Genomic DNA, 13,329 nt, shown 5'->3' on the forward strand with positions numbered 1-13,329 from the left:
GCGCCGGCGGCGGCGGCGGAAGCTCCAGGGAAGCCCCGAAGGAGGCAGGGATTAGGTAACAGGCGATGTGCGCTCAGGTTTCCTCCGGGTTCCTGTGAGGAACCTACGCGTCTGGCTGCCTTCGCATGACTCATCACAGCGGCGCGGCTGCCGCCGCTCCCGCTCCCCCGCCAGCGCCGCGGCCCGAGCCGCCCCCTCGGGCGGCCGCCGGACCCCGCCGGGCCCCCCTCAGAGCCGCGCGCGCTCCCGACGCCCAGGCGCGCTCACCCCCCCCGCCCCGCACCCCCCGCGGCGTGCGCGGCCCCGCGGGCCCGGCTCGGGAGCGCGCGCGCAGGCGGCGGGAGGGAGGGAGGGAGAGGGAGGAGGAGGAGGAGGAGGCGGCGGCGGGCAGGGAGCTCTCTGCGGGCGCAGTGCTGATCCGCCGGCGGGCGGCCGGGAATGCGAAGCGATGGCCGCGGGCGGCTCGGGCAACGGCGGCGGCGGCAGCGCGGAGGAGAAGACCTACCGCCGCTTCCTCGAGCTGTTCCTGGGCGAGTTCCGCGGGCCCTTCGGGGCAGAGCCGGAGCCCGAGCCGGAGCCCGAACCGGAGCCGGAGCCGGCGGCCCCCCCTCCCGCTGCCGAAGCCGCGGGAGACGCTGACGAGGAGCCCGGGGCAGAGGGAGAAGCGGGAGCGGCCGCCGAGGCGGAGGAGGGAGAAGGCGGCGAGGGCGATGCCGGCGACCCTCAGCCGCCCGCCCCGCCGCCGCCGCCCCCGCCGCTGCCCTCGCTGCCCCGGCCGCTCTCGGAGTACATCACGGAGGAGGAGGTGGAGGGCGAGTGCCTGGACCTCTGCCTGCAGCAGCTCTACAAGTAGTGAGTGCCGGGCTGAGGGGAGCGGGGCAGGGCGCGGGGCTGAGGGGACCCTCCTGTGAGGGACCGAGGGGACCCACAATGTGAAGCTGAGGGACTCCCAGTGTGTGGCTGAGGGGACTCACAGTGTGAAGCTGAGAGACTCCCGGTGTGGGGCTGAGGGGACTCACAATGTGAAGCTGAGAGACTCCCGGTGTGGAGCTGAGGGGACTCACAATGTGAAGCTGAGGGACTCCCAGTGTGTGGCTGAGGGGACTCCCCCAATATGAGGCTGAGGGGACCCACAATGTGAAGCTGAGAGACTCCCGGTGTGGGGCTAAAGGGAGCCCCCGATGTAGGGCTGAGGGATTCCCAGTGTGGGGCTGAGGGACACCCCGTGTGGGGCTGAGGGACTCCCCCAATGTGGGGCTGAGGGAAGGAAGCGAGGGCAGGGGGGATACCCGAGGCAAAAGAGTTCAGGACTACTGTGGTGCTGAGCACCCCGGGGTCACAGCGTCCTGCTCTGTGCGGCTGCCCCTGCCCCAAGGAATCCTCTGCTCTGTGCCCTCCCCTCGCCCGGGACAGGACAAGGGAAGACAAGGGAGAGCCACGAGCATCCATCTGGAGAGCAGCTTGCTGGGGAGGGAGAGCGCTGGGGGAAATATCTCACGCTCTGGTGCCAAAGCAAAGAGGGGGGTTTGCCTGTGGTTGATTGTGCTGGGGCTTGAAATTGAAATGTTCCCACTGTGAGGGCTGGTAAATGGGGAAACCTCTGCCAAGAAGGGGAATGAAGATGGGGCAAGGGAAGAGAGGCGGTCCAGTCCCTTCACCCTTCCAAAAAACCACAGCACATGGAGAAAGCCACACCGTGTATTCACAGAGCGGGGAGAAAAGAGGAGTAGAAAGCCTTGGGAGAAAGCTATCCATAATCATGGGGATTTTTCTGCCGTCAGCTGGGGAAAGCCGGCTATACTCGGTTCTGTACGGAGGCAGTTTCCAGATCTGTGCTTTCTAAAGGCTGGTGCATAAAGAGGAAACAGATGGGATCTATTCCCAGTGTGGAAAGTCTGTGGACTGAAACCTAAAGATCAGTTACCAGTGCCTTGTATTGTGCTCAGCTCCGGCTTTGAAGGCTCGAAATAGAAGCGGTTGTTAGTGGCAATTCTTTAGGAACCTTTTTAAACTGATGCCACAGGAGGAGACAAATGAAGCTGTGAAAATCTGCACAGCACACCGGGGAGATTTTCTGCCATTGAGCTGGTAATTGTAATGAGAGGTGTTACTCAGTCGCAGAAATAAATAAATAAAGAGAGAAAAGAACCGGGTTTTACAACTGCATGGTCTGTTTCTATCCAGTTCTCATCTGCCCTCTGCGTTTGTGGACGGTAGGGACAACACAATGATAGCTGCAGAGGACAAAGCTCTCCTATTCACACATGCTCGCCCTGCCACCTTTGGAAAGTCTCTGGAATACAGCAGCACATTCATAGGATGTGGTAGAGAGCAGAGAGGCAAGTCCCTTCTACCTATTTAGGACGTGTTTTGTTGGGTTATTTTTAAACAGGTTTGTGAAATCCAAAGTCACGATAGTGGGAATAAAGTTTTAGACGTGGAGCAGATGATTTGAAAGTATTATTTGAAGTATAGCTATGAAATTATTTTGAACTGGAATTCCTCCCCAATCCTTTCTCTCTCTGCCTGTCCCCATACCCCAGATTCCCCATTTGAAGGCTGAAATTAATAAGAAAAAAAAAAAAAAAAAAGAAAAAAAGACCTTTTGAGAGGAATCTTTTTATAGACCCAGCTCTTGCCAGGTTGTGGCTCTTTGGGTTTTTTCAGCCTGAAGTATAAATCTTTGGATGGCCACTGAATGGAGCATCCCCTGGCTTTGTTTGTGGTGAAATCAATGCAGGCTTCCTCCTCTAGGCTAAAACCAAGGTCTACCTCAAAATCATGGGAGCAGGGGATTATGTTGTGAGAAAACAGTTTCCTAAAGGCTTAAATAAAACATTTAAAAATATTATAAGCCAAATCTAACAACTCCTAAGACAGAGCTAAACTGAAATAGCTTTTTCTTGAATGATGGTGGAATCTGAGGTAAGTGGAAATATGCAAAAGTATTCCTCAGGTAAGGCTCTGTATTTTTAGTTCACTCTCCAGTCACCAGAGAAACTTAAAATGTGACAAGACTATAAAACAGGCAGAAGCAGAATCTTTTCACCCTTTACAGCCAAAGGCTCAGCTGCTTCCAGAGGTGGGAAACTTGATGTGTATGAGTAAAGCTCTCTTGTGCCAAACAGCTATGAAAGTGTTAAAATAAAAAAATAAAAAACCCCCCAAAACCTAAATAAAAAAGCACATGAAAACTCATGTAAAAGGGAATATTTCCTCTGTTTGTCCTTAGCAGGAGAGACTGTTCTGAAGGCATGTTTTCTGCAACTATATATTAGTCAAATGACTGGTTTGCATTCTATGTAGCATGAAGATAAAACCCATTGCTGTGAAAAATCCAACAGCTGTTTTTCAGCTATTTTAAGCACAGAGCTTTAGATCTTTTTGAGGAAAGTCAGACCATTTCAGACATGAGAACATATTGCTAATCATGACAAAATATAATGTTTTTCTGCCACTGTGTAGATCAGTATCAAAGAGTTCTTATTTATGAGATTTCCCTGCTATTTTCCAAAAGACTCATATTCCCCTTTGAGCTTTCCTGTTCCTGTTTTGTTTTGTTTTTTTTTTTTTGTTTTTTTTTATTTTTTGTGGAGGCAACATATGCTTGGAAAATTAGATTAATGTAATCTTTCTATCTGTCTAAATGCCACCAAAAGGGCACTGTGTGTTTTCTTAGTGACCCTCCACAGAATGAAAGCCATCAATAGGAGCTGCATTAGATGGAGAAAATTGTCAAAAGGGGATTGCCTTGGAACATTGGCTGGTAACCACAAAATGAACTCTCAGGCTATGGCTACACCATATTATTCAAGAGAAAAATATAATTTACAGAGTTTCTATGTAGAAACAAACATACCAAGGCCTTAAAACATTAAATATGAGATCCCATCTCTTGCTCCTGCTGAATCAGACCTGATTTCTGACTCATTTTATAGGAAGAAGTTACTAACTTGAGTAACAAAGTTACATATCATGCTCTGGTCTCTTCCTCTTCCTACTGATACCATTATTAAACCTGACACATTTAGAGAGCTGGTTCTTGACAAGACCTCTGAAAAACAAATCAGCAAAGCTGTGCTTGCCAAGAGAGGACACAGCCAGACTCTTACAAGTTGTGTCACCAGGAAGCACAGATTTGTCTTGCTGCTACACTCCTTTTTTCCTGTGCAAATGAAATGCTTTGAAAAATTCAACTGTGCATTCTTCTTGCTTTTCTTTTCTTTTTTTTTTTTTTTTGCCCCAAGCTTTGATAGGAATAGATACAGCTGGTATAATTTCTAGGTTCAGATTTATTTCCAGTGATTTTGGAGGTACAACATTTCTGCTTTCAAGTGTTCATTTAGGAATTCAAATTTCATTTGAACAAGCTTAGAAAGTAGCCCTACTTCTCCAGTGCTGAGTTTGCAGAAGATGGTAAGTAAAATAAAAGTAAAATTTATTCTTATGTCATCTTAAGTGCTTAACTAAGTCCCTGATGGCAACATTATTATTTTAAAGGCTGTAAAAGCCTTGCTTTGACTTGGAACATGAAAAGAAAAACTTGTAAGCACTGTCCTTTTACATTTCTTCACAGAATAGTGTGCAACATTCACAGAATACTGTGCAACATTCACAGAATACTTAGATTCCAATAAAATGCAGTATTTGAAGTGAGTTCTTTTAACTGATCCTTTCTTTCTCTTAAAGAGAGAAAATATTTTTTGCTTATGGATTTCCCACAGCCTTACTATAAAAAATGAAGAAAGGCAATGTAGGCTCACCCTCCTAACCCTGGAGTTAAGTGAAATGTGGACAGTAAATGAGAATGGAGGTTTTGCCCCTCAGCTTTCAATGTTAAGCTAAAGAAGACCTTCTTGTAGTAATTTTCCATGAGCAGAAATCCTTTTTAAAATAAAATAAGTTCTTGAAAATTGTTATTTCTGCTATCTCCATCTCTGTTGAGTGGAGAGATGGAATTCTCTCCCTTTAAACAGCAGATATCCACGTTTTAACTTGCTCTCTAAACCCTCTCACATGAAAGCTGGCACTGTTGTCACTTTAAGTTGAAATCCATGGATGATGCTGGATGGGCTTTCTTAGCATCCTGTTAAATAGGCTGTGATGTTTTACTCCTTCATAATTTGTCTTTTAGAATCAATTCTATTGATTGCAATCTCAAAGCCCTTTTAAGAAATGTAATTAACTACTTGCCATGTCTAATATTAATCACAAGGACCAACAAAAAGTCATTGCATCCTTTTTAACATGGTGCTTTCCTCATCATCTTTTGTGAGGTTTAACAATAGAAATGATAATGTTGGCCTGTGCCCACAAGGAATGACAGGAGGAGATTTGGCTGCACCTGGCTGGGGCATTTTCTCTGCTTAATGAGATTGGATAGAGAACATTCCATTTAGAATATCCTAATATTCCTCCATATTAGGAATATTTCATCTAATCTAGGCTTGGATTAGATATCAGGAATTGTTCCCTGTGGGGTGGGGATGCCCTGGCACAGGTGCCCAGAGCAGCTGTGGCTGCCCCTGGATCCCTGGCAGTGCCCAAGGCCAGGCTGGGCAGGGTTTGGGCACCCTGGGACAGGGGAAGGTGTCCCTGCCATGGCAGAGGTGGCACTGGGTTGTTTTTACAGCCCCTTCCAACCCAAACCAGGCTGGGCTTTCCCATCCTGAGGCTGTGTTAGCTCTCAGGAGCCCCTCCAAGGTCAGGAATCCCCTCCAGGGTTGGTGTGGAGCTGGCTGGGTACAGCTGAGCATGCTGACATCACACCCAAGGGATTTTGGTGCTAGAAATCCTGGTGTTTGTCTGAATTCATCCTAAATCATCCCACTGGGGGAGTGCAGAAAGTCAAGAGCCTCAGTGCTGCTGGTACCTTGTCACTCTTGAAAAGAGCCCCAAGTTCTAAATGCTGGTGATGTCATGGCACACACATCTCATCCCCTTAGCCTAGAAATCACTATAATCTACAAACAGAAATCTAAATCTACAAATTGGATTTAGAAATCTAAATCTACAAATAATCTACAAATAGAAATCACTATAATCTACAAATAATCTACAAACATTTCCCAAACACAACTCGTTCTCTACACATTGAGGGATTCTTCTTGTTGTTTCTAAGACGTATTCAGCTCACCCTCCCACACTTTTAAAAATACTGAAGGAAATCAAATATTTTGATACTCATTAAAAAAAAAAAAAAAAAAAAGGAATAGCAGCTCAAAAGATCTATCTAAATTGCAGATTTACATTTTGTAATGGTTAACATACAAGGTGACATTTCAAAACTTCCTACTTTATGATTAAAAGGATGCTGAGTTTTTCAAGCACAAGGGTGACTATGCTTGGGAGTTGCTTTATATAGCATTAAAAATCATTCTGAGTGAACAGATTATGGAAATATATTCATTCCACTGCTTTTATTTCAATGAAAGTCGCTGGTAGTACAACACATTAAAGGGAATTAATGTTGTTAGGAGCTTTTCACACCAAGATTTTTTTTGACCCAAGAGCAATTTGCACAGATTCTCTCCTCCTAAGTGAGGCTGTTTGCTTTTGAGTACAAACTGACTGAAGAATTAGATCTGTGCTAACACATTCTTTTTTTGGACCTTATACAACCACTCCTGCAACTCAAATCTCATTGGCCATTGTGTGGAACTACTTTTGACTCTGCCTTTTGGATGTGATGAGCTTCATTCCTCTGGAGAGTTTGTTTGGTAATTCTTTTTGGCACAAAACACTGCACAGAACATTTTTATCCTTAAAATCCCTCATTGTAACTGTAACAGTGGCAGAGCATTTCTCCACCTGTTCTTTGAAGAACTCAGTGTGGTTCTTTTCATAAAAGGTGAAACTTTTAGTTTGCTTTGCATTCTGTGAGCAGAAGTTTCAGTGCCTTGCCTGCTGTCTCAGTGATGTTTGCTCTCATTCGTTTTTGTTGTCTGGCTAAATTGCTTACATGATCACATTAAAAGCAAAAGCAACAGGGCATGCAGTAACAGATAATGAGAATACTATTTATTACTATATTTGATACCCTGAAATATTCTCTGGCTGTTCCACACCATTTTCTTTCTTCCCATTTTTTGGTGCCTGCTCTTTTTTCATTTGTTTTCTCCTCGCTGTCTAGGAAAGACATGTGAGAAAGGAGATGAAATGGAGTGAGCAGTTTAAAACATTAGATGTTCTTTGAAGCATGCTGCAAGACTGTCTTATGCAATGCAACCACAATTATGTAATGCAAATGATTACAAAAATAAATGTATCCTGGACAATATGTGTGAGAGACATGTTAGGAACCCATGACACTGCTAAAGGGCCGTTACTACCAGTTGTACTTCAGGGCCTTCTGTTTGGGTTGGCTGAAATCTCAATTACTAACCAAATATTCCAGATTTTTGTTGTTACAACACACCAGTGATTAGATAAAATGATTGCAGACTGTGGACTTGTTTTACAGCAACATTTTCTGCCATGCCTTTGTACTTCATTAAGAAGAAACAACATTACCCGCCTTTAATAAGACATTTTATAAAGAAGTAATCATCAGAGCCATAAATGAGGAGTGCGTGGGAAATAGCTGCCCTTGGGTACTTCTATAATTAATACAGAAGTTAAACAAGTTAACCAGATTGCAGGATCACCTCAGTTTATGTTTGTATTGGATGGAAAACAGCTGAGGGCAAGGAATGATTGAGTAATGCAGCAGTTGGAGCTGTGGAGCTGCTCCCAGCCCTGAACTCCCTGTGCTCCCTCATGGGTGCCTTTGGTGGCAGGGCAGGGTTCCCAAGTGGGCTGCTGAACTCTGATCATGGCAAAATGGCCTTGCATGCACACAAACCTGAAGTGGGGAACTGCAGTTACAGCAAAAGGAATGTTTGATTAATTGGGTGAAATTAATGGGTGGGCAGCCCCTTCATTTTCTCAGAGGGTAGGATTTGGAAGCTATTTTTGCCGGCCTTTGATGATCCAGTAAAACCTCTTAAATTGTACCTAACAAATTTTCAATTTTAGTTTCTTCTGCTCTTCATTTACAAGAAAGAATTTGAGTACTTTACTGGTTTGAGAATATGATTTTTTCATAGGCTCTGTACTTCCACACCATGTAACTAATAATAGAAGCAGCATGTAAAAATAGCCCTTGGCATTTTAACTTCTTGGCACTTTCTCGAGGGCTGTTCCTTTCACCTCAGGCTGTGACCTTCTTACTGAGGTTCAGGGAGCTGAAATGAACGTGGTGACTTGTTCCTCCTCAGTGTTACAAACACCCTGCTCTGCATGTTACATTCATTAGCTGCCACAACGATTCCATTCCTTCGGTCCTAACTCCACATTCTGCAAGGCTGAAAACTCCCCATGCTCTAGGTGAGAATTCAACAAATTTTTGTTGTTGTCTTTTTCTCAACAAAATAAATATTAAAAATAAGATGAAAAACCCAGGGAAACATTCAGTTCCTATTGCAACCTCTGGGCCCAACAGTGATAAATTATCAAAAATTCCAGCCTGGATTAAAAGCAGGAATTTAGTAAGTTATAAACTAAAGCACACACTTATACACAGCATGACATTTATTTTAAACTAAGGCTTTTCCAAACCTTTCCTAGAAGTGGCGTCATTCTGTTTGTCATCTCATTGCTGTGTTTGAGGAAATATTGATGAATTCATGTATTTATTTATAAACATCCCTGTCTAAAATGAGTTTATGCTCTCAGCTCTCTTATTACCCCTTTCTCCTGAAAGGGGTAATAATACTCTTCTGAAAAGCTGGGTAAAAAGCAAACATTTGGCAATGAGGAGCCAGAAGCTCAGTATTTCTGGGGGTTAGAGGAACACCCCTGTTTGGGACAGATGCACTTTGTGCCTGCAGAGCATGGAGGTGTTGGGCTGTTCTTAGTTCTGCTTCCTCACTGGATTCTGCTCCTCACAGAGTGGGAGCTCTACCTGGTGTGACATGAACTTAACCTCTCCTCTTCACTCCAAAAAGTCCAAATTTTAAGATATCCAAAGTATCAGATTCTCTAAGAAAATTAATTGATGCTAACCTGAAGTAGGGAAGAGCCCCCAGTAGAAATGAGCATTGATAAAACAGAAGTGGGAGCTTTTAACCTTTTACCTTAGAGGTACAAACTGTGTAAATCAATGGGAATGATTGTCTGCTGCACAAACAGAGAGTGAGAGAGATCACTGTGTGAACGTGGTGCAGTTCCCTGTGGGATGAGAGGAAAAGCAGCTGCAGGTTCTGGGTGTGTGTCCAGGCTGCAGGAGCTGAGCCTGCACTGAGTGACTGCTCCCCTTCCCAGTGCATGGAGAACCAATTGGAAATGCTTTAAAATTCCTCATGCTGTCAACTTCTCTCAGTTTGGCTGGTAAGAATGACCCAAATGATCATACAATGCTTCAAACCTCACTAATTACATTGTATGTTAATTTTAGAGAAGCTTTTAGATACTTTTGGTTTAGCACCCCACAATTCACACTCACTTTGTTTTCCCAAGTGTCAATGCTGTCCATGACATACAATAAAGTCATCTCCAGAAACATGAGCCAAGCCACAAAGTTCTAATTCTGGCTCTGGGGATTAAAGAAAAAATAGTTTATCCTACAAAATTACTAAATATCCTAAAAATATTTCTCTCCTCCCTGAAATTTTACAAATTCTTTCTGTGTCTTGGAAGATGCAAGTAAAAAGGTTTGTCAACAGTGAATATAGAGAGTAGAATACAATAAATCTGAAAAATACTTCTTATATTCATCCTAGCTGGTTGAAAATTTAATGCAGAAAGCAATGAGCTCTAAATATTTAGATTATCATTTTTAGAAAAGCTCTTCTTCCATTTCTGTTAATGTAATTCTATATTAAATAGCTTTAAGAAACCAATTACAAGATATATATCTTATACATGACAAAATATGGGATTTACCTAATAAAAAGCTAGTTTTGCATTAACATATTGAAAACTATTCAATTTCATTTATTGTCCTCTGAAAATGGATGGATTTGGTCAATTCCTGTTTCCACACTCTGTCTGTGCTTCTCAACAGGAATAAAAAGAAATCTGAAATTTACACTTTGTGGAGGGGGTATTAGTTTTTATTTTCTGAAATAGAGATAACAAAGAGCATTGGTTGGGGAAGTGCAAAAAGAAGAAGGAAATTCTGCTTTGTGTTTGTGAAGAGATGAGACCCAGCTCATTAAGGCAGTGTGAAATAATACCACAGAAAGAGGAAGAAAGAGTTAAATAACACCACAAACATAAATGACCCACCCACTCATTCCTTAGAGAATCATTGTCAGTCTGTGACAGGAGTTTGTAACATAGAGAAACTCCTCAGTTTCTGATCCTGGCCCAGTTCCTGAGCTGAGCTGGTCACACAGGGCTGGGTTTGGACTTGGACACCCCTGTGAGGTATCAAGGCTGATACTTTAATTTAGAGAAGGATTTGATGCATTCTCGTGCTCTTATTTCATGGGGGTTTGCTATTAATATCCTCCCAGCAGCTCCAGGTGCTTTCAGGGAGCTGCTTTGGGCTGCACTCAGGTTTTTTGGAAGGACTGATAAAATAATTCAAGTGTCTCCTTGTGGTTCTGTACGAGTGTGACAGTGCTGGCTTTGCCTGGGGCTGTCTGGCAGGCAGAACAGAAATTCAGAGGTGTTAAACCCTGAGTGATCCTGGGAGCAACAATAAACCTGGAAATTGCAGGGCAGTGCCAAGCTCCTCACTGTGTCTGGAGGTCAAGCTGCATTTTTTACATGTCAAGGACTTCCAAGTTATGTCAAAGGAAGTTTGGGCTAAATAAAAAGGCACAGGATATGACCCTCAAAAATTGCTGTTTTTAAATCCAAGAATAAACTAACACATCCTCCAGTCTCATAAACCCTTATGTCTCAGAAGTGAGTTAATTAATTTACTCTATATTTATCCTTTATTTTAAGGAAGATGATTTGTTTTACTTTTCTAGGAAAAGGGAAGGATAAATACATAAAGCAGGGCAGGAGGTTGGGAAAATTTATAGGGGGAAAAAAGAGAAAAGAGCAAGTTACTTTTGGTTCAAAAGTAAACATTCAAAAATTCTTCTCCACTTAAAAATGTCCTTTTCATTCTTGATCCTTTCTCCCCACCCTCTGCCAGCTCAGTGACAAAGTTTTCATTTCTGTAGCTATAATTTAAATTATATTGTGCTGCTGCTACAAGTACAAATCCAGTTGGGAGTCTTGTTGGACAAGTGCTTTCCTTGTTCTTCTAAAAAAGTCCCAAATAAAAATGGCATTTTAAAATGCCATAAAAATCCCTAAAACAGGAATGTACAAGTGAAAAGGTGAATTAGAAAGTGCTGCCAAACCAAGTAATCATTGTATCAGCACTTAGCTCAGATGATACAACTGATGTAAATTTAAAATAATTGAGTAGAAGCTCTGGTGTTGGGTTGGCTTCTGAAAAATGTACTTGGAAACATTTTACACTTCTACTGTGCTATCAACTTGGAAAGTTTCCTTAAAAAAAGAACAAACTGAAATTTCAGGGGGGTTGTTTTCCAACAGACACTGCAGTCACCAATTAACCTCCAAGAAGAAAGGAGCAGAATGAGAAAATGTAATAGACACAATTGAAAATAATTTAAAAATAAAATTGTGAGGGTAATTAGAGCTGAAGCATTGGATCAGCTCAAACAATCAAAAGGAATTGCCAGGATGATGACTTCAGTTCCCTTCCCTAACCAGGCTGTGTCTAACCCTCCCAGTAAAACCCTGATTGCACCTCAGCACCCAGTCAGCTCCAGTCAGAGGCTGAGAGCTGCAATCCACCCATAGCTCAGCACTCCTCCTGTGCCCTGTGAAAAACTGAAAAACTGGAATTTCTGTTTGATCCCTTGGGGAAACTGCACCTTTCACCCAGCCACACTCCCTGATTCATTCAGTGATGTACCTGTGGGGCAGCAGCTGAGATATCATAACTGGATTTACAGAATTGTCATCTTTCTCAAGTTTCAGCATTCTCTTCTGCCAGTGTTCAGCGTTTCTTCCATGACAAAGGAAGTCTGACAAGGCAAACAGTTGGTACAAATTGTCTTGTTCATCCAGTGAGGTCTAACCAGCAAGAGATGCTTTTATGTTTCCAGGAGTGGTTTGAAAAGATAAATTTTTCATTCTCTACCAGTCCCTATTGCTGTTCTATACATGGGAAATAAGAATTCCTCACATTCTAGAAATCTCTTGGCAAACAGAAGGACACTGACATGGCAAGTTACCCCTGGATGTGGTGCTGATGAACTTACACCAATTAGGATGGGTTTGGTAATGAGCAGATTTGTTCTTTCTGATATCTAAGAGAAATTGGTAATTGTTAGATTTGTTCCTCCTCTTTTGTCAGGGGTCTGGTTCTCTGCTGGTTGCCGGCAGAATTAAGTGTGGAGTGATGTGTTGACCCAATATCAAAATAAAGTTTTTGCAATATTAAGTATATTTCTACAGTATATACACTACACACTATAGTACAGTATATGAAGTAGATTTGTAACTCCCCCAGTTGCATGCTCCAGCCCACATGCTGGGATATCCTGTAGCAGAAAACATTCCACAAGTATTATTCTGCTCCAAGATTCATCTGTTCTCTTCCACCTCCTGGATCCAAAGATAGTTTACACATCTCTGTTGTGTGAACACAATAGAGTATGAGGATGATGCCTCTCTCTGCATTTGCCTGCAAATATTCAATATTCATTTGTTGTAACCATAATCTGAGAAAAACTAAAATAAATGCATGATAAGGCAGGATTTTTACTACAGATGCAAGGCTGATTAATTTTACTGGCACTTTTACTGCTGCTCTCTGTGTGTGTTATAAAACCATTGTAGTACTCTATGAAAAGAGGAGAGACTACTACTGTGAGTATGAGTAGCAAATACAAGCTGCCAGTGTCACTTAGAGCAAGGGGGAAGTGACATGATAAGGAAATTTTACACTCAAGTGTCTAAAATTGTTGCCCTCATCATAACACTGGTGGGAACAACAAACTGGGGAAGTTCCTGAAAAATGGCAGCGTAAACAAAGCTCTTTGGGAAGTGTTGCCCTTGATATCAGGCTTGAAAATATCATCCTGATTATTTTATTCCTGCAAAATATTGGCCATGGTGCTCAATAATAGGGAGGAAAAGGCACACAAATGTCTAAAACAGCTTTTATCTGTAGTCAACAAGCTTGCCCATAAGCCACCAAAGGAGTTTTCTGAGTTAAAAATAACTTGATTAGGAGCTTATTAAAAAGACAGAATTGGTTAAATGATGTGTTAGTGTGTGTATGCAAGGTGTTAGGGTGTGGTGGGGTTT

General features: G+C 43.0%; 1 protein-coding gene across 1 annotated transcript in view; it reads left to right on the forward strand.

The window, feature by feature from the left end:
- Nucleotides 1-390: 390 nt before the first annotated feature.
- Nucleotides 391-13,329, forward strand: part of PPM1E (protein phosphatase, Mg2+/Mn2+ dependent 1E) — a 61,051-nt gene continuing 48,112 nt past the window's right edge. Inside the window, exon 1 of the mRNA XM_058037359.1 lies at nt 391-852. Within this exon, the coding sequence (XP_057893342.1) occupies nt 449-852 (404 nt within the window). The 5' untranslated portion in view covers nt 391-448. The remainder of the gene's footprint in view (nt 853-13,329) is intronic.

Source organism: Melospiza georgiana, chromosome 19, assembly GCF_028018845.1.
Source record: "Melospiza georgiana isolate bMelGeo1 chromosome 19, bMelGeo1.pri, whole genome shotgun sequence".
In the NCBI taxonomy this organism is placed as follows: domain Eukaryota; kingdom Metazoa; phylum Chordata; class Aves; order Passeriformes; family Passerellidae; genus Melospiza; species Melospiza georgiana.